This window comes from Periophthalmus magnuspinnatus, chromosome 7, assembly GCF_009829125.3.
Source record: "Periophthalmus magnuspinnatus isolate fPerMag1 chromosome 7, fPerMag1.2.pri, whole genome shotgun sequence".
NCBI lineage: Eukaryota > Metazoa > Chordata > Actinopteri > Gobiiformes > Gobiidae > Periophthalmus > Periophthalmus magnuspinnatus.
In genome coordinates this window covers 20,368,439-20,390,204 of record NC_047132.1, presented here as the reverse complement: position 1 = coordinate 20,390,204, position 21,766 = coordinate 20,368,439, and the positions used below count along the sequence as shown (strand labels likewise).

The 21,766-nt window shown below is 40.7% G+C and overlaps 2 protein-coding genes across 3 annotated transcripts in view; both read left to right on the top strand.

Moving 5' to 3' along the window:
* The first annotated feature begins 9,126 nt into the window (after positions 1-9,126).
* Positions 9,127-14,172, top strand: LOC117372999 (E3 ubiquitin/ISG15 ligase TRIM25-like). The gene is made up of 4 exons (XM_033968857.2): positions 9,127-9,846; positions 11,052-11,191; positions 12,660-12,827; positions 13,451-14,172. Exons 1-4 carry the CDS (start codon positions 9,232-9,234, stop codon positions 14,157-14,159), a joined length of 1,632 nt encoding a protein of 543 aa, XP_033824748.1. The 5' UTR covers positions 9,127-9,231; the 3' UTR covers positions 14,160-14,172.
* Positions 14,173-16,590: 2,418 nt separating this feature from the next.
* Positions 16,591-21,766, top strand: part of chchd6a (coiled-coil-helix-coiled-coil-helix domain containing 6a) — a 67,612-nt gene continuing 62,436 nt past the window's right edge. The window contains exons 1-4 of one of the 2 annotated variants that reach the window (XM_033970197.2): positions 16,591-16,802; positions 17,887-17,971; positions 18,572-18,659; positions 18,828-18,966. In XM_033970197.2, coding sequence (XP_033826088.1) covers positions 16,719-16,802; positions 17,887-17,971; positions 18,572-18,659; positions 18,828-18,966 — 396 coding nt within the window. In that variant the 5' untranslated portion in view covers positions 16,591-16,718. The remainder of the gene's footprint in view (positions 16,803-17,886; positions 17,972-18,571; positions 18,660-18,827; positions 18,967-21,766) is intronic. The other variant, XM_033970198.2, reaches the window with a different exon arrangement.

Sequence of the window (21,766 nt, the reverse complement as noted above, 5' to 3'; positions counted from 1 at the left end):
AAAGATATTCAGTTAAAATTTGCATAATGTTACGATGGAGTATACGGGTCACATTGAAAACATTTATTATGCGGGCGCTATGAGAATGAGTCAGAAGATTTTGACATTAAAGTCATAATTTTATGAGAATAACATCGATGCCAGAAAACGCCACAATTTTCGAAAATAAAGTTGAAATTTTACGAGAATAAAGTTGAGACTGCCCAGTGCACATAGTACCACAAGCCCCTAACAAGGGCCTGAACTTATCAACAATGAGCACATCTTTGAACACTGACTCTATGCAAAGTGTCTATTTTTAGAATAGTAGAGAAGCACAGCCAAGTGGAGTATGGGTAAAGAGCTGAGCCTCCTCCACCTGTTTGTGGCTCTAAGCACAATCTGTGTCCTGCCCAATGAGCTCCAGGTACAACCCAAGTCTGCAGGCCTTTTACAAGAAGGAGTCAGGTCACTCCACAGGGACAAGATGTAGCCCACTTCATTCAACAGTTTGTGATTGATGCGTACGAGCGGAGAGGTGGCAGCTAAACTGTCACTCTGTCTAATAACTTACATTGATTCATTTGATTTTGCATCAACCCCTAAATCATTACGACTTGAAAAATTACGACTTTATTTTTGTAAAAGTATTCCCATAATGCCTGCATAATTTTTTTTTTTTCCAATATGACACCTACACTCCATCATCAAAATTTAGATTTCTACAGTTTGACAAACAAAGATTTCATTGTTATTTTTATTTATTTATTTTTTTTTATATAAAAAATGTATATGTATTATAATAAGCCAGTCTTTATTCTAATGCTAAACAGTTTTTTCCTGCTCATATAAAAAATCTAAACATTTGAATATGATTCAACTGCGATGGTCACCAGCAAAGTGGAAAAAATACAATTAAATTTGAGTTTTTTCTTTATTATTTATTGATTGAAAGTTGAGCTTCAGTTGAGCTTCAGTTTCCGCTGCAGAAGAGGTCCTCCTCTGTCACAGCTTCAGCTCAGCTTCAGCTCAGCTTCAGCTCAGCTTCAGCTCAGCTTCAGCTCAGCTTCAGCTCAGCTTCAGCTCAGCTTCAGCTCAGCTTCAGCTCAGCTTCAGCTCAGCTTCAGCTCAGCTTCAGCTCAGCTTCAGCTCAGCTCCACCATCACACAAATCCTCTCTGTCCTCCAGGAGGCAGTGTGATGCCCTGACTGTCACATATGAGCACCCCCTGCAGACCAGTGCCAGTACGGCGTACTGACAGTGGTCTGCCTAAAGAGTCCTGCATTACTTGGATGTTCTTCTTCTTACCTTTAGGGGGCAGTACGATGTTGTCATTTCTCTGTCTCCTCTCCAGGAGGCAGTCTCACTTTCCGCCATGGAAGTACAATAAAATCTGGAAGGTCAACCCAAGATGGCATCGTATTGTTTTCAATGGCCTGTGCTCAATGGTGCACAGGTCCAATAATCATTTTCTCTTCCTCATTACTTCTCAATATGGGCATTCCACCCTTGAGACGTCAGAAACATGTATGGGTGGGAGGCATCTAGCAGATATCACGCTGACCAATCAGAGTGATAGCAGCTAAAGCGAAGCTGGGCTCAATCTTATAAAGTAAAATTTTAAGTGCTTTAAAGTAGGGTTTTGTTTATTTATTTATTTTTTTAGTGTTCATGTTGTGGAAATGCAAACAAATCTCTACACATTTCTTTGTGAAAGCTCTGGATGCCCTGTCAGACAAACACAGGCAGTTTGAATTCCCCCAAAATGCATTGTGCTCTATGGGAGAATTTTTTCTTTTTTCTTTTCTTTTTTGCCCTAGCTCCCGAAGGCTGCAGTACCTATGGAGTGACCACTAGTCGATCTCGTCCCAGGACAGAGGGGGAATGTCTTATCCAATTCTTATTATAGATCCATGCTTTCCCCTGGCACAGTTCTGACAGAACTTGGGTCCTAAAGTCATAAACTTAATGTGGAACTAAAGACTGAATCCACTTTTTCCCGCTACTTAACTGTATAAGATGTTTTAGGAGTATTATAATATTTTAACAACTTTAGTCCAAACTAGGTAAATTTGCAATTCCCTCTTTTCTTTCATCTTCCAGGATGTACCCAGTTTAGCAGCTATTTGAAATGTGGTTGTGTGGTTTAAATCTCACTTTAAGATAAATTCCTGTTCCTAATCCTGACTTTAATCTGAAAATAAATGTTGTTAGAATTGAACATTTGTAGTACAGAACCAAAGCAAAGTGACACGTGAATCAGAACTGGGTTAGAAAAAAAACACTGGATGCAGTCCTCTTTTTCTGCACCGAACACCTACACAAAGAAACAGGGACAATTTAATGACTGTGTGATTAAGGGCGGGTGATACTGGCACAGTACAGTAAGTACACAAAACTGGGTGTAACCAGTGACAGAGAAAACGGGGGTTCATCGGCAATATGGCATCTTGAAAACAAGGCAAGGCAAGTTTATTTGTATAGCACAATTTGGACAAGTCAAAGTGCTTTACAGAATAAGAAACAAATAAGCAGTTAAAGATTGCTCAAACATGTACAAATCACTCGACATATAACTTTGATAGTACATGTGAAGAGGAAACAACTCATGGTTAAAAGCTTTAAAAAAAACTAATATATCTGCTTTAAGTCAACAATAAAATACTTCTTTTTAGTTTTTGTTTAGTTTTAGTCAAGATCCCGTGCTACTTGCTCAACTACTACTCTACTTACTTGTTTATTTCAACCAAGATATCTGAACTTTTAGTCAATGGATATATAAAATAACTTTTTATGAAAATGTATGTAATTTTCGTCATAGCTTCAGTCATAACAATAACTTTTTTATCTTGTTTAAAAAAAATGACAAAAACTTATAGTCACCATAATTACATAATACATATACAACATAATATAATTAACATTGTAACACTGTCCAGTAACACGAATGAGATTATAATTCTGCAATCCATCTTAAATGTGCTGGAATATAGGCCCTACAAAGTAACTTTTCTACTTGAGGGTCCACCACATGCTTGTCTCTATGGAGATGTTATGTCTTTCCCTGGAATGTCCCATAGTATGACATTAAAATGATCTACCTTGCATTTATTCAATTAGGTGTTTTAATGGGTAAAAATTACATTGAACATGCGTGGTGTCATCTCTCTGAAGATCTGACATGTAACTTGGCCTAGTGACATCCCCTGCTTGTCAAATAAGTTAAATGCCATATTCTGGAACATACAGATGAGTTTAGAGTCAGTGCATTACGGTATTTTATTTAGTGAATATTTTAGTGAATACAGTTCTAATCTAATATTCAAATGTAATAAACCCAATGAAAATCTGAATAAATCAAGCACAAACCTCTTTCCTTTGCTGTCCTCAATTCAGCTCCTCTTTCAGGGTCTTAAGGTCTGGACCTCATTAGATCTCCCCTGAGATTAGATCAGGGACTGGACTGGCTGGGATCTGGTCCAGGGTCAGGACTTGGGTCTGGATAGGTCTGGAATCCGGTTCGGACTCTGGTTCAGACTCTAACCTGGATGTCTTTGCGTCCGGTGTTTTTCTGAAAATATCAGACGATCAGGCCTAAGGTTAAGATATACTTCCTTGTGAGGGAAATTAATTCTCTGCATTTGATCCATGCAGCTGGGGTAACCTGTCAGTGGAGTGCTAAAGAAGGACCAAACAAGGATTAAACTGGGACTAAACCAGAACTAAATCAGGATTTAACCGGGAATAAACTGGGACGAAACCGGGACTAAACCAAGACTAAAGCAGGACAAAACCAGGACTAAGCAGGGACTTAACCAAGCCTAAACCAGAACTAAACCGGGACAAAACATGCACTGAAGCATCTACATTGAATCATGCCTTGAGCTCATCTGAACTCTGTCTTTTAAATAACGTGAGTTGCTTTGTACAAACCTGTTCTGGTCTGGCTCATCCTCTCAACACCTCTTTCTGGGTCTTGAAGTCTCCGGTCTGGACTCCCCTGAGAGTAGACCAAGGACTGAACTGGACTCCATGGTTGGAACTTGGACTGATTTATAGTCTGAAATCAGGCCTGAAATCTGGTCCAGACTCTGGACTGGACTGGACTCTGGTCCGGACAGGGGCTAATCCAGGTCTAAACCAGGGCTTAACCAGGACCAATCCTCTGCTAAACCATTTCTAAACCAAATCTAAACCAGGACTAATACAGTGCTAAACCAGGTCTAAACCAAGTTTAAACCAGGTCTAAACAGGCCTTGAGGGTTTAGTCCAGGGTTTAGTGCAGGCAGTCTAAACCCGGACTAGAGGATCTTTTATGCAGTACTAAACAATCAGGTTTTGCTCTTGAATAAACCTGGACTCATCTTCCTAAGTCTTGAGGTCTGCGGTCTTGACTCAGGTCTAGACTCTGGTCTCTTTATGTCCAACATGTCTCTACATTTATTTGGAGGAAATTAGTTTAACATTATCCATCCATCCATTTTCTTTCGCTTATCCGGGGCCAGGTCGAGGGGACACCAGTCTGAGCAGGGACTCCCAGATTCCAACTCCTCTGGTGGAACCCCAAGGTGCTCACAGGCCAGTCGAGAGACATAGTCCCTTTGGCATGTCCTGGGTCTTCCCCAGGGCTTCCCCCCAGTGGGACATGCCTGGAACTCCTCCTTAGGGAGGTGTCCAGGAGGCATCCTAAACAGATACCCGAGCCACCTCAGCTGGCTCCTCTCGACATGGAGGAGCAGCGCCTCTACTCTGAGCTCCTCCCATGCAAACAAGCTCCTCATCCTATCTCTAAGGGAGCTCCCAGCATCACTGCGCACACTGCCTTTATCCACCTGTCAATCTCACACTCCATCCTTCCCTCACTTGTGACCAAGACCCCGAGATACTTGAACTCCTCCACTGGAGGCAAGGACTCTCCACCCACCCGGAGAGGGCAAGCCACCTTTTTCCGGTTGACAACCATGATCTCAGATTTGGAAGAGCTGATTCTCATCCCAGCCACTTCACACTCGGCTGCAAACTGCCCGAGTGCCTGCTGCAGGTCCTGGCTCGATGAAGCCATCAGGACAACATCATCTGCAAACAGCATAGATGAAATCCTGTGGTTCCCAAACCAGACCCCCTCCGACCCCTGACTGAGCCTAGAAATTCTGTCCATGAACAGAACCGATGATAAAAGGAGCCTAACATGCACCAGGAACAGGTCTGACTTACTGCCGGCAATGGGAACATAGCTCCTGCTCTGGTCATACAGGGACCGGGCAGCCCTTAACAAAGGGCCTCGGACCCCATACTCCCGGAGCACCCCCCCAAAGGACACTACAAGGGACATGGTCGAATGCCTTCTCCAGATCGACAAAGCACATGTGTTGGGCAAACTCCCATGAACCCTCGAGGACCTGATGGAGAGTATGGAGCTGGTCCAGTGTTCTGCGACCACGATGAAAACCCCACTGCTCCTCCTGAATCCGAGGTTCGACCACCGGTTGGATTCTCCTCCCAGTAACTGGAATAGACCTTACCGGGAAAGCTGAGGAGTGTGATTCCCCTGTAATTGGAACACACCCTCCGGTCCCCCTTTTTATACAGAGGGACTGCCAGTCCAGCAGTACTGCCACGCAATGTGAGACGTGTCAGCAAAGACAACCCCACAACATCCAGAGACCTGAGGTACTTGGGACGGATCTTGTCTACCCCCGGAGCCTTACCACCGAGGAGCTTGCCAACCACCTCAATGACTTGAGCCAGGGTGATGGACGAGTCCGCCTCCGGGTCCCCAGTCTCTGCTTCCTCCTCAGAAGATTCCTAACACCATCCGACAACATTCAAAGTTGAGGTCAACTAGTTACCATTAAATTTGTAAATAATAGAAAGTTTAGCTCAAACTCAAGACCAATCCAGCACTATACCAGTTCTAAACCAGTTCTAAACCAGGTCTAAACCAGATCTAAACCAGGCCTAAACCAGGCCTAAACCAGGACTAAACCAGGCCTAAACCAGGACTAACTTGGGCTAATCTAGGTCTAAATCATGACTACATCAGGACTAATCCAGTGCTAAACCAGGTCTAAATAAATCTAACTATTGGTTATATTGCAAAGTACAGTATAGTATGTGAGTGTTACCATGTCTCATGGGTTGATGGAACAGCCCAAGGACCCCATGTCAATCGCTTTTGTAGTGCGCCTCCTTTGTAGTGAACCTCCAAAGCCCTGAGCACAAACACCTTTAATATGACGAACTAAACAGCACCTTTAATAACGAGAACTAAACAGCAGCTTTAATACAAAGGACTAAATAGCAGATTTAATAAAGAGAACTAAACAGCTTTAATATGGAGAACTAAATCGCAGCTTTAATAAAAGGGAATAAACAGCACCTTTAATATGAAGAATTATGATATTTATTAATAGGCATATTTCAGATAACACCCAAAACAAAATTCTGATTCTGGGGATAGAGTTACTACAAATAATAGTATTTTAATCAAATTACTTTTTCAAAATAAAAAATATATTTAGTGTTTCCAAAGTATAAAATAACACCTTGTTGCTTATCAGTGTATTGTCATAAATCAGACATGTCCGGGCTTTGGTCATGGGGCCAAATGAGGCCCTTAGACCAATTTTTATTGTCCCTCAGACTACTTTCTGTATTATTACCATAAACAACACTCTTTACAACAAGTACAAAAGTGAACCTTTGTAAACACATCAGAACATACTGGAGCGTCCCATTAAGACTTAATGTCTGAATAAAGGTCTAGGGGCTGAGTATAAACACCTGTGTTTAATGGTAAATGGTTATATTTTTATGTAGTGCTTTTCCACCTTCAAGGCACTCAAAGGTTTACATCAAAGAACTACCCACTCATTCACACACATTTTCATACACCAGTGTACACAAATACTGGGGGTGATGTGGGTTAAATGTCTTGCCCAAGGACAAGACAGCAGTTTTCATCTGTGGGAGTTGGAATCGCACCACCAACCTGTGGGTCAGTGGATCTGACTGCTCTACAAATGATGTTTATGTCAAGAGTGGGATTAGATCCACCTCTGGATCAGCGGACAAACACTCTACCAACTGAGCTACTGTCGCTCTTGCACCCATTTAAATTATTGTAGTCCTCGATCAGCCCTCCTCTTTGTCATATATATATATATATATATATATATATATATATATATATATATATATATATATATATATATATATATATATATATATATATATATATATATATATATATATATATATATATATATATATATATATATATATATATATATATATATATATATATATATATATATATATATATATATATATATATATATATATATATATATATATGACCAAAATAAAATGTGTCTGAAATAAAGAGTAAAGTATTGTACCTGTACAATACAATACTCAGCACCACATCTCCTCTTCACCTGAAGATTGCAGCTCCATTAGGAAGATGAGGTCTTTATTTTCAAAGGGCTTGACAGAAGAGGTGCTATAACACCACCTTGTGACCGTAGAGACATACTGCACATGCAAGACATTTGAGTAGATTTGCAGTAAGTGAAGTTACACTGATGTGTACTGATGTACACACAGAAACCTCTGTCAGAACTCATGTGGCATTTGTGAAGGACATTATGATTTCAAGCAGCATTGGACATTTTGGAACCTGAAGGTTACATTAGTGGGTATACTAAAGGTACACTAAAGCACAGTGTTAGCTTCTGCAGATAGATGTGTTCTCTATCAGGAATAGTATAATGCCTGGGAAATCTTCTCAGATTTTGAACTTGACTCACTACATGCCATAGTGGGAAGTGGAACTTTGACTTGCCTTCCTCCTCCTAATCTCCTACAACCAATGTAAGTATAAATCATCAAACTAATTAGTAACTTAAGGGGGAGGGTTCTTGTCATTGTTTGTTCACCTGTAGCTGCCTTCTCTTCTTAAGGAGATTCAGCACACCTGTTCAGGGCTGTTGGCCTGCATGCCATTTTGTATGTGTCTCTTTTCTAATGTCACTAATGTGAAGTGACTGTGTTTTGAGACACTCAACTGTCAGTACTGACTCTGAGTTTGTTTGTCAAGACAACCTGTTGCTCAAAGAAATTATGCTAATTACTTTTTTCATTTGTCTTATGCTCAGTGTTTACACTAACATACTTTATTCATTCACTCCACATGATGGTGATATACTGTTGCCACAGCGGCCACCCCCATACCACTCCCTCACACACCACATTCATACAGTCAGTTTAGTCCTTTGCCCAAGGATGCAATAGCAGTGTAGGATTGAACTGCCAAGCTGTGAGTTTGAGGGCAAACCATGTATCAAATGTAAGAACTTAATATTTACAACAGGCTTATCACGTAAACAAGAAGGAGCCCAGAGTCCAGTCCAGTCTGTGCAGAAGAGATTCCACTTGTCATAATTCCGGACGGTGACCTTCGTTCTACATTTTGCTTCAAGCCTGTTTACTGTCAGCAGATATGTGCACAAGTGAGAAGTGTAAACCCTGCAGCCCTCATCACCACTGTATATAAACAAGCAAGCTGACCGAGTAACCCTAGAACAGAAGCTGAAACAAAATTTGGACACAAGTACCCAATAAATATTTCAAAAATGTATCTAACTGTACAAAAAATGAAGATTTTAACAAATTACTTTCAATAGAAGTTTCATTGTTCAGCTGCAGAAATGGCTCCCAACTAAAGCAAAGATTAAAAAACAAAACTCATTAATATGATATGAGCTGCACAAAACAGTACTGAAAATAATTTATATATAATCATTACACAGAGAGCTATCAATGAACTACGAATGGCTAATCATAAATCGTTCCAGGTAACTGACCACATTTTCTAAAAAAGCAGAAAAAACATGTTTGAATTTGAACAAAAAAGGCTGTTTTGGTTGTCAGGACCCCAGTGTCTTAAAACTAAAATATGTTCTGAGACTTTTTCACCAAGTTTCTGTAGCATATTTGCACCATCAACATCAACCCTCAGGGCAGCCGACTTCTTTGTACAACAATGCCACCGGGCCTCTTGAAATGGAATGCTACCCTGCATGTACTTTTGGACACTCCTCCTCTGTTTCCCATATATAAGCTATGTTAAAGTTTTGCCTCTTTGTTCTCTGTCATCTTGTTCACCGTCACTGTTGAAGTTTCTGCATCCCAATATCGAGACTGAAAACTTGATGATGCTTTAAAACATGAATAAAGGACTTTTCTACAATGTCGAAGCCAGAAGAGCAGCTAGCCTTTGAGCTGAGTTGCCCTATTTGCCTCCAACTGTATTCCGACCCTGTGAGCCTGCCTTGTGGACACAACTACTGCCGGACCTGCATCAACCAGACTGTGGACGCAGACAAATCTCCCACATCTGTCTTCAAATGCCCTGAGTGCAGAGTGGTTTACCAAGGTCACAAGTCCCTACAGGGTAACTTCAAACTCAAATGCATCATTGACAGTTACCGGGCGACCAACTTGCAACCGGACGAGCCCCGAAATATGTCCCTGACAGTGAGCATGCCTTGCGACCACTGCATAGACGAACCCTCAGCAGCTGTGAAGACCTGCCTGAAGTGTGAGGTGTCTCTGTGCAGCAGACATCTGCAGAAGCACAATGAGAAGGAGCAGTTCAGAGTGCACACGGTGGTAGATACTATTCAGAATTCTGGATCTAAAAACTGCTCCAGTCACCACCGGCCGCTCGAGTACTTCTGCTCAACCGACATGTCACTGCTCTGCTCTATCTGCGTCCTTCAGGGGCACCACCAAACCCACGATGTGCTCACCTTCTCTGTGGCAGAGGAGGAGATGAGGAGGGCGCTGGAGAGTCGGGGCAAGGTAAAGTTATTTATTTTTTTTAGTTTTATTTATTTATTATTTTTTTAAGCTCTTAGTATGACAATAAACAGTAAAATGCATGTGTATAATAAATGATAACTAAATAATAATTCAACCACTGTAACTAATATGTAACTAAATGTTGACTATATTTTTGATAAACAGTAAAAAAAAAAAAACTCTTCTGATTTCTAGTCCAATATTATGCATGAATTGGTCTATTTCTTATCTGGTGCTAATTGCCCATCGAAAGTATTTTTTACAATTATGCTACCATAGCAATTAACAATAAATTGCTATGGCAGCAGTTGAATATTGAAGTAAGTCCTAAAAATGCTGATTAACAAGAAAGCTGAAATCCAGAAAGCAAGGACATTTTGAGGGGCAGGTGCTCAAACAAGAAAAAAGAGCACTTTTACTTTAAATTACTTTTAGGTGTGTTCCTGCTTAGCTTTGTGTGTCGACATAGGGGGTCTAGAGTCTTTCCCCCTGGAGCTTTTGACAAAAATGCATGTAATCTTCTGTAATCGGGGGTGTTTTAGGTGAAGAAATCCTAGTTTGTAGCAGTCTGATAAAAAATAATGAGATATAAGCTTGTTATAGCCTACTTTTCTCCGAGATTCAAAACATGCAATTGGTTATCAGAGTATTTATATAGAGAGAGAGACACAGCACTTCTCTGCTCCTTCCCTCTGAGCAGCAGCCTCACACTGAGCACTCCAGAGAACAGTCACACTCCAGTCTAAAACTTTTGTCCACACTCCTAGACTTAAGTGTTATGTTGCTTTTATGAGAATTCAACTGATCTTTCCCAAGAAATGAGACATGCATCAACGCAATATACTCATATTGTTGAATCTACAGACGTATTATTGCATCAGCTGTTCTGCCCGTAACATCATGAATAAGAGGCAGATTGTCCAAAAAAATGTAAAAAAAAAAATGGCTAAAAGGTTAGATTGTGTAGACCATCTTGTGCGCTATGTGCTGTTAAGTTTAAGACACATGTTGAGTCTGAAGCTGCGACAGGCTCACACTCATGAGCGAGAGACAGGAAAGAGAAGTGAGCATAAAAAAATGTGCCCTATCTGTGCATGTTCCTGTCAGAAAGTCACATGTCTTAAGATTCTTTACAATATGTTCTTTACAATATGTTCTGTTTCGAGCATACCATGTGATACTAAGCTAAGTATCATGTGTCACAGGTGGTTGCCTGCAGGCTGCAACTGACTGAAGGGCTCCTACAGAAGACAACAGAGGACCAGGGGACAGCTGAGTCCATTGGAGACAAACTTATCAACAAGGCCATGACCACCATGGAGAGCATGGCTGGGCTGGTTGACAGGTAGGACACTATGAGACATCTGAAACCATCCACAGAACTGCTTTTAATCAAAATAGTTCCCAGCCTGTTCAAGCTGACAAGGCAACATCTTTGACTGATTTTAATGACAGATAGCATGATAATAATAATAATGGCTTACACTTGTAATGTGCTTTTTCAAAGCCTCTCAAAGTGCTACACTATAGTCATTATTCATTCATTTCCACACTTGGTGATGGTAAGCTACTATTGTAGCCACAGCTGCCCTGGGGCAGACTGACAGAAGTTAGGCTGCCAATCTGCGCCATCAGCCCCTCCAACCACCACCTATCATTCACACACACACCACTTTCATACTAGGCAATGTGGGTGAAGTGTCTTGCCTAAGGACACAACGACAGAACTTGGTCCAAGCAGGACTCGATCCTCCGATCCTTGATCCTTCGGGTTGGGGGACCAACACTCTAACCACTGAGCCACTGTCGCCCCCATGATCATGTACTTTTTTCCTCTTCACTGCCTCTAGTGAATACGCCATGTTCATAACATCACCTCCCAACTGAAATTAGGTACAAGTCAAGGGCTGGACTTAGAGAACTCAGAGTAGAATAAGCCTCAAGCCAGTACCATCAAATTAAAAATGACTTCTGGATAAGAGCTGAAACGTATTTGCAAAAACATTATCCAGATGACCACCACTGAAACCTTCTCTACATCAATATCAACAGACATTTTCCACCACAACTCCAGTACTAAAATTAACATTAAAAAGTTCAATGAAAATGATTCTAATGAAAGATTTTTTTTTAAAGTAAATGAACCTGTAAATAACCAACTGGGAGCATTATCTTGCTAGTATGAGCACTGACTGAAATTAAGTGACTGAACATTTAACATAATTTGAATGGATTTTTACATTTCTTTCCATCCCAAACAAGCAAAAACGATTCCAAATTTGGTATATGTATATATATTATAAAGCATTTTACCGAAGCACAGCCCCAAGCGGTTGGTAACATTTCATGTACTTTCCCCTGTAGACATGTAAATATGTTTCAGCCGATTATAATTTGTGCTGTACTGAGGGCACTCACTGCCAGCTCAGTCTTTGGTTATCTTGGTCTATGCCATCAGCGGATTAATACTCCCAAAGAAAAGCATAACAAGACTGGACTGCAATTGACTCGAATGGACAACACTGTCAATGTCTCCAGGTGGTGAGACTTGTATTAATGATAAATAACCTTATACTGTGTTAGAACTCCTTATAACCAAAATGTTGTCATTTCTTCAACAGATTTTGGTGAATTATGCACTGGAAATACCTCTGTAACTGCTTAAACTTTGTCAGGAAGAAAAACTCATCAAAATAAATTAATACTAAAAGCTGACGCTTTTACGGATTTTACTATGGATCAGACCTGGATGACTGAGGGATTACACAGACAAAATAAATGAAGGTTAATATTACATTGTATGGTGTGTTCAGATATCGGGAGCGCCTGTGTGTCCTTCTAGAGGACGAGAGGTGCCAGCGCAGGCGGAGCTGGCAGATTGGTCTGAGTGCACTGGAGGAGCAGCAGCAGCAGCTTGTGGAGGCTGAGAGGGCCACTATCAAGGCCCTCAATGAGACAGACACCTACATCTTCATCCAGAGGTACAGCACAGCCACAAATTCACTATTACCAGTGTAACAACAGTTGTATTTAACAAAACTATTTGCTGCAAAAAAGCAGGACAGCAATTATTTATTTAACAAAAAATTTGTCAGTGCAATGTCTCATTTGTATGAAGTACAAATAATGCTAATTAGGCAGTGGCTTCCTCCTTAAACCAGTACCTTCAAAAATGAAAATGCTTTCCAGATGGAAGTTGATACATTTCGTGGCCATACCTGCTTGTCAGTACTCAAACTGGTCAGACCTTAGAATCTAAGCAAGGCTGCAGATTGCTGCTGGGAATACCAGGTGCTATAGTGTGGTGGCAGCAGCTCTAGAGGAATCTGCCATTCTGTCCTTAGGCAAGACACTTCACCCATGTTGCCTAGCATGAAAGAAGTTGGTGTGCATGAGTGTTGGTGGTTCTCATAGGGACCAATGAGACAGATGGGTTGTCTTGCTTTCATCAGTCTGCCCCAAGGCTGCAATAGTAGTTTATCACCTCTGAATATGGAGGGAATGAATAAATTGAAAGGTTGTATATAAATCTAATGACCTTTGAAAACCTTTTCCCAGTCTTCAAGTCTCTTTCTTTTCTGTATCTTGTTGTTCATCTCTACAGGTTCATGCAGTTAGAACAGAACCTACGGAGCATCCTCAGCACCTCCATTCCATCCAACCTCCCTTCTAAAGCCCCTCTCAACACCAGGCGCCTGCAGGCCGGCCTCAAAACCCAGGACTTCCGCTCAGAGATGACCCGTCTTCTGGACTCCCTCCACATTCTGCTCAACCCTCTGGACCTCACCTTCAATTTGGTCACTGCTCACCCCAGCCTTACCGTCTCCAATGACCTCCGCACCATCAAATTCAGCTCCACCAAGCAGCAGTACGCGGACCACCCCGAACGCTTCACCTCAGCTCCTCAGATCCTGTGCCGGCAAAGTATATCTAGTGGGGAGCATGTGTGGGTGGTGGAGGTGGGGGCCAATAGTATGTGGTCCCTCGGGGTGTGTTACAAGAGCATCCCCAGACGCGGTGACCATAGCCGGCTCGGGCACAACTCAGTGTCCTGGAGGCTGCAGTGGAAGAACGGTAAGCTAACAGTGTGCCAGTCGTCCTGTAATGTCGCACTGGGAGAAATGACCAATCACCCAATGAGGATCGAGATCGCACTGGACTACGAAGGCGGGACTTTGGCGTTCCACAGCACCAAAGGGCGACGTGAGCACCTGCACACATTCAGGGCGGTGTTCAGAGAGCCACTATACCCCGCGTTCAGTATTCACTCCAACACGCCTGATTCCTGGATAATGCTGTACAGTGGAATGTGAACAATACTACTTAGTCAGTGTATAGTGTAAACAGATCAGTGTATTTGTAATTTGTAATACTAATTTTGGAATAAAAATATGTTTGTGTCAATCATATTCCCTGTTTTCTGTGGTTGAGAGTCATTGAGCCCATTCCAGTATTTTTGAGACTGCATACATTCAGATTATTCAGATTATTACTAATTTGCCTGATTGAGCTCAAATAAGAATCATATTACTTAGCAGCGTATCAAGGGTATTGGATATTTTCAGTGAAGAATAAAGGGAGACATAAAAGGAAAAACATTTGGCCCAATATCTACAATAAGTTATCCAATTAATTTATGCCGTAGCTTATTGGGAGGCCATATTTGAGAAATAAGGTAGCCTACATGCCTCAGATTATTGTAAATGGGGGGATTTTAAGGACATTGCACGGCACAGCCCATATGTTACAGTTTTAAACTGACCTAAATATTATTTATCGTTAAACATTCAGCCTAATGCAATATAGAACATGTGAAGGCAAGAGCTTTCTACATTATTCACCTTATTCCAGACGTTGCCGTGGGCACCGCCATTGTCATTCGGCTTGTATTATTTTGCAGGGGGCAGCTGATCTTGACAGCAAATATGTTCTATACAGACTACAGAGCCATTTTAAAGCCCTGTTTTAAAGACTTATTGGTGCACATGGACATAGAACGTTTTACACAAATTCACCTACTTCATATCACATTTTCAAATTCTTCCTTGAATTTATTGGGATTCCCGATTAACTTGAAATGCCACCACAAAGAAAGCACAGTGCCGTCGCATTTACGGAAAAAGTGAGCAAAGCGGAAAAAGGTCAGTAGGGCTTCAAAATTTCCTGTGTGTGTTTTATCAGTGTCTGAAAAACTCTTGGTTATTTAACAGTAAGGTACATTTAGCAGATTAGTGATAAAACATGATCATGAATCATATTTCTTTTACTAGTGGCAAAATTTCAATTCTGTCAACTGGACAAAAGTTTTAGAGTGAAGACATTCCACTGCTCATCCAAGTGGCGTCTTCAGTTCTGGTCAGATTGTTGATGGACACTGCCTTATATCTATCTGCAGGGAGGAGCGACTACACTGAAACTAGCACACGTATTTGTTTACAGTTGCTGTTTGTTCACTAGGTCTATTGTGAACTGTGCCTGAGTCATATTGTGCATTATCATTCAAGTGCCTAATGGGTGCTCTCACACCTATTAGCAGACTAGCTAGTACTTTTGCTAAAAAGTGATGATGATGATGTCTAAGAGACCCATTCCTATTGAAAGATGGGCTGTCTTTCCAAACAAAAAACGTCTCTTTAACTCTCCTCTGAAACCATTTTTTTTTCTTTGGCTACCTCATTTTCTTTTCTTTAGCTACCTCACTATCTTTAAAGGCGTGGTTAGTGGCTTTGAGACTGCAGATTGGGGTCCTGAGCTGCTCTTGTGATGATGTTGGTACATTCTTTTATGGAGTGACTGTTTTGTTTCTCCAATATAACACTCAGTGCAGTCCTCAGTACATTGAATGGAGTAGACCTCATTGCTTTGTTTGTGGCTTGTGGTTTTGTCCTTTCGGTGAATCAGTTTTCTGGTTTGAAATAGACCGGGATTCCATGATGGCTGAAAATCTCCTGAAGCTTTTCAAACACACCAGCTGTGTAGGGAATATTTGCACCTTTTCTCATAGGTTCTGATTCTCTGTTGTCCTGTTGTTTTAGTTTGTTTTTTTTAGTTTTTTTTAGCTCCCTTACATCGATTAAAGGCCCATTTTGGATATTCACAAACAGAGGGCTTTCTGCACATGTTGTTATTCTTTTACTTTTCCCTTTGTGCTTGTAGGAACCACTTGAACCCTCTAGTAACACAGAGTTTGTGCTGCATTGTATAGTGTGCATCGAAAAGTTGTCTCCTTTAGTTACTGAAAATATGTGGTATTTAAATGCATTGCCAGCAGTTGGCATATTTGGTCAGGTTACAATTTAGTTCTCTCTTTTAGCTTATATATTGCAGTAGTATACCCTTTGCTGCCTCCACCGCTACTGATGTGGGGATACAAGTGAAAAGAGAGGTCACATCACAGGAAATCACTGTCTCATCCAGGTCAAATTGGAGATGCTTGACTTTGCTAACAAATTCTGCTGTGTTCTCAATATGGCGCTCCCTGTTACCAACAAGAGGAGCCAGGATGGAATAGATGATCCTGCTCTATCTTTTTTTTTACTGTTTTATGACACATTTGTATGGATTTCACACATTTTTGGCAGGGAAAACGTAACTAAATAGTATAGTGAATAGGATAAAAAAGCTTGGCAGCATTTTTCCTTTGTAGTGTTGCACCAGAACAAAAAAACAAATCATGTTAGCTAAATAAACTGGTTCACATGGACTGCATATCTGGCAACCACAAAGTTACAGTAGGACGAGGAGGATAAACTACACAGAATCTGGCAACCCCATACATCTGTCACTAATGTCATTGGACAGGGCAAAAGAAGGATTCTACCCGCATTTTAACTCTGCTGTTTAATTCACATTCATAAACTCTGCTTTTAATCATGGGTTCTGGAGAGAGCAGGACCAGAAAGGTGTCATTTGGTGTAGACGACGAGGACAGAGTGAGAATTCTCCGCGGAGTCAAGGTAATGCTAATTTAGCTTTCGTTTTGATTAGCCTTAATGCTTTTGTCACGTCTGGAGTGTAACCGGGCTGTCAGATGCATATTCTTCTTCGCCCTCCTCTATATGATGGGGGCAGCATCTATAGACTGCAGTGGTAAGTATGTGTAGCATGTGTAGCATATGAGGAGGAGCTAAAGGGATGCAGGGGCTGTCACACTTTGACATACTACTTCATGTGTACCGTTTAAGCCAAACTCTGTTCAAATTTAACAACATAAATAACATGGGCTAGAACAACAATTTTAACCACATTTGACCATTAACAAACAAACCGTCTATATTTCTGGTGTTCATGTAATAATTCGGCGTAACGTGTTAGCTTCATAATACTGTAAAGCACGTAAACCGGCTGTTTTGCTAGTATTTCCATAGCTAGCTAGCCGTTAGCATTTCAAGAGCAAGAGTGGAAACCTTTTCTTTATTAGCTCCCATTTTGGAGTAGTAGAATATATGTTTTATTTATAGTTGCTCCTTTTAAGGTTCATATTTATAGTACAGATTTGTTTTATTAGTTTAGCTCGTCTTATCCGTTATCCGTTAGATTTTGTAGTGCGTCGTTGTTCGTTATTTGTGAATGGAGTTTGGTGTATTCCTGGTAAATATAACTGAGCAGTACTTTCAAACGTTTATTACTTGTATACTTATATGTCTATGCGTTGAAAGGTGCCTGAAAATTCCAATAGCGACTGTACAAATGCAGTATAGTACATGCTTATATATGATACGTGACTCAAATACTGCAAGTGTAGACTGTGTCACTGTTAGTAACGTGACTCAAAACGTAGGAATCATGCAAAATAGGAATAGGAAACTTAACATTTTAAATAGTCAATTCCCTCTACACGTTCATGAGTCTTGAATCACAGAAAGAGTGAATCACCCTAGTAATGCTTATTTTGGTTTTAGGACTGGGAAAGATTTAACTCTTTGTGTGTCAAATGAACCAGATCTCCCACCATCTACCCGTTCTTTTGTAAACATATATTTAAAAGCTCCCCGGATTAAATGTGTGTATAATAATAATAATGTGTTCTTTGTTCTGCAGCTGTCAGAGGATGTTCTTCAGAGGATGAAAGGAGTGGCCAATATTGCTCCTGAGACAACTGCAACAACTTCTCAGAAAGATCCAGGTCACATAAGGCACCAATGATACTATGTTTTTACACACCCAAGAAAAACCTTATATTTGGCAACACATTTTGTATTGTCGCAATAGTTAAAACATACTCATTGTTTAGAGAAATACACAGAAGACGCTGATATCTGTAACTGCTGTAGGGGGCACTGAAACACAACAACTTACTTAATCATAGGGCTCAACAATTTGGGAAAACTATCTAATTACGATGCTTCTGACAAACATTGAAATTGCGATTAGATTCACGTTGTATGTTTTAATAATAGGATTCTGTTCAAAGTGCACATGTTAAACTTGTCCAGAAGAACTGACAAAAAGACCGAAACATGAACTGACAAACTAATACAAGAATCACATTTAAGAACAGATCTAGACTACAGGGTCAGCAGTTTTTATGCAGAATAAGATGGGAGTTTTGGTTATTTGTAGAGGAAATCATACAACCATACTTAATAGTTGAAACTGTAAAAAGATAATAAAGTTTTCTATTCATAATTTTATGTTAAATATTTACTGGCAGAAAAAAATTGCACATTAAAATGGTCTTAACATAATATTACTTCCTTATTAAATATAGCGTTTGTGCCTTTAGATACATCAAGAACCCCAAGTGTAGATTCCCAAACAAAGCAGACTTTACCAGCCAGTCCCAAGTCTAACAAACAGGAGGAGCAGAAGAGGTGAGTGCATTTTGTTATTTCTATAGCTCAGGAGGAATGGTTTTCAGTGTAGACATTTATCACCCAAACACCCACTCTAGCTTTAAAAGTGGTAATATTGCACCATCATGTGGATAAACAAGGGAACAACAAGGGTGTGTGTTATTTTATTGTTAACTTATTTTTTAGGTTTGAGGAGCAGCAACAATTCCTGAAAGACGAACTGTCCAAAGTAGCGCAGAAAGAGGCAGTGATAGATGAGCTCGCCAAAGCCCGAAGCAAAGAGAAACTGCAGACGAGGAGGGAAGCTGAGAAGGCCAAAGTGCTGGTATGCACACACACACACACACACACACCAAGAAACACATGCACACATACACACTTGTAGAGTTTCTACGTTTTTTGGGGACAGTACATTGACTTACATTCATTTTCTGAAAACTGACTCTTACCATTGTTACTCCTGGCCTTGCCTTACCTTAATCTAATTCCTAACCTTAACATATTTTAACCCGCATCTGAGCTTTAAATTATGTTGTTGATCTAATAATAAAGGATTTACGTCATGAGGACATGATTTTTATCCTCATAACGGAGGCAGTACGCATGATGTGTGTGTATCTGCAGATTTTAGTCCCCACTATTCACAATTCGCCCACACACACACACCCCCACACACGCACCCCCCCACACGCACCCCCACACACGCACCCCCACACACACACCCACACACACACACCCACACCCCCCCCCACACCCCCCCACACCCCCCACACCCACACACACACACCCCCACACACACACCACCACCCCCACACCCCCACACCCCCCCCCACACACACACCCCCACACACCCCCTCACACACACACACACAAACATTTATTTGCCATCAAACAGATACTGAACTTTAACTCGTTCGTTTATTTGAAGATATATAACAGGTGCAGCTATCAAAGTGGTGACAGTGTGTGGTAAAAATAGTATCACTTGAGTGTTTTGGGTTTTGGTTCTAGATGTTATAGTAGTTATACTTTGTAATTCAGCATTGAATAGTTCCCTACTATGTCTGACTAAAGCAATCTTATTGGTTTACTTGAACTTTTTATGTTATTTTTCTTTTTATCCATGAATTTCAGAATTATAAAAAATGAGAACCGTTGCCATAGTGATTAGCAACTGAAGTCCTCAAAATGTTGAATATAAAAGTGAGCAGAAACGCATGAATAATTAAGATCAGGAGATGTACAATGTAAATTATTTAAGTACTGTTTGCCCCTGCAGTCCCACAGTCCAGTTAGGCATATCTATGGTCTTTGAACTCCCCCTAATGGCCACATTTCAACATAACATACTGGTAAATTTTATTAAGTTTATCTATAGTATTTGTTACAGTGCCCCACAAACGTGGGGCACTGTAATGTATTCAATGTGGACTTTGCTGAAGATGTCCCAAACAAATGTAGTCTCATTGATTTATTATTGCTCAAACACTTGTTAATTGCAGTATATTCTAATTATTTGTGTATGGATGTAAACCAGAAAATATTTTTTGTAATGGCTCTTTTTTTTTTTTTTTCAACTTATGCTCTGTAATGCTAAATGTCTGATTTATGAAAACCGTTTTGAACCCACTATTTGACTTAAAACGATGTAGCACCTACTGCTGACCTCTTGGCGGAGCTGTTGTGTGAGTCTTCTCCTAAACCGCCTTTCAACTTTTGTTCCCTGCACTTTGGCCTGCATCGATCTTTGCTGATAAACTGGCACAAAGGCACATTAATTTGCCTGTCTCCCAAACGTATCGGGTCAAGAGGTGATTTAGTTTCCTCAGCCTAAATCACATGTCTGCGCATTTGACACAGGCGTAAATTGGCTCTTGGGGATTGCATTTGTAATTTCTATGGTAATACTTTTTTGCTTTTTTCTCCGTCTATCTCTCCCTTCTTTTTACAATTTTCTTCACCTAGCTCTTCTCCCATTCTGTCTTCTCCCCCTTTCATTCCCAGCCCATCACTCTTTCCTTCCGTACCCTGGAGACAGCATTATCAGTGCAGTGCAAGCGGTAAATTGCAGCCCGAGAGTTTGCTGGAGTTGGAGATAGGAGCAGTGCGGGGCTTGAGGTAATTGTTGGAAAGGGAGAGCTTGTTTTACACACTGGCCGTTACTTTTTTTTTTTTTTTTCATTTTTTTGATTCCCTTTTCCATTTTTTATTTCTTTGTCCACCTGCCACCTCCCGCGTATGGAGATGCGGGCTTATCTCGGGCACAGCACATTCCCAGCTCTAATAGCGAGCGGCTGGAGGGACGTCGTGAGTGGAATGACCAGTGGAGTATAAGACTGGACTTGCTAACTCTGAAGGGAGCTTGTAATTACAGCTGTGTGCAGGGCTACATGTGTGCACTAAATGGAAGCGCTATAAGCTATACAATGTCCACAAACTGCTGGACCAAACACTTACACTGCTGGCTTTCTTGGCTAGAGATAAGAAATATACAAAGTCAGAACCAGTGGGATTTTTGATAATGAATAGTTTCTAAACATTTTCCTGTCAAGTGGACTAGAAATGCAGTATTGATGGATATAAGCAAGCCAATAATGTGTGCTCAGTCGTTAAGTTCGGTCATCCTCAGAGGTCGGATTTTCTGAGTTCTGACTTGTACATGACAAAAGAATGCCCCACGATCTTAGAATTTCTACTTGGAAAGTTAACAAATTAAAAACCAGGCAGTTAAAATATTGATTGTACTTGTGCGATTTTCCCTTTAGTTGCTCCCTCCTGCCACCTGCCTGTCCACCCGCTTCTATGAACCTGCTCCTGCACAGCCGTTTAACCTCTGTAGTTAAAAATGTGCTGTTATGCTCTGGTATGCTAATGTTGCTTACATGAACACAGAGCTGTCAACAAAAGCAGAAATTCACTCTCAAATGTTGCTTTACTTTTAATGTAGTAACAATGTCTGGGTTACTAAATTAACTTAATTGGAGCTACATTTTGGCAGACTTTTCTGTAATACACTGGTCATTGTTTTTCCAACTTGACAACTGGAACATGCATCCGATGTTTAACTCTGAGATTACCTCATTCTGAGATCCGTGTTTCCGAGATCCGAGTTTCCGACCTCCGAG

What these genes read in the sequence shown, in the direction of transcription:
- LOC117372999 (XM_033968857.2), top strand. Translation starts at nt 9,232, where the DNA reads ATGTCGAAGCCAGAAGAGCAGCTAGCCTTTGAGCTGAGTTGCCCTATT. An exon ending in CGCTGGAGAGTCGGGGCAAG is followed by an intron (nt 9,847 to 11,051) that starts GTAAAGTTATTT and finishes CATGTGTCACAG; the next exon opens with GTGGTTGCCTGCAGGCTGCA. An exon ending in ACCTACATCTTCATCCAGAG is followed by an intron (nt 12,828 to 13,450) that starts GTACAGCACAGC and finishes TCATCTCTACAG; the next exon opens with GTTCATGCAGTTAGAACAGA.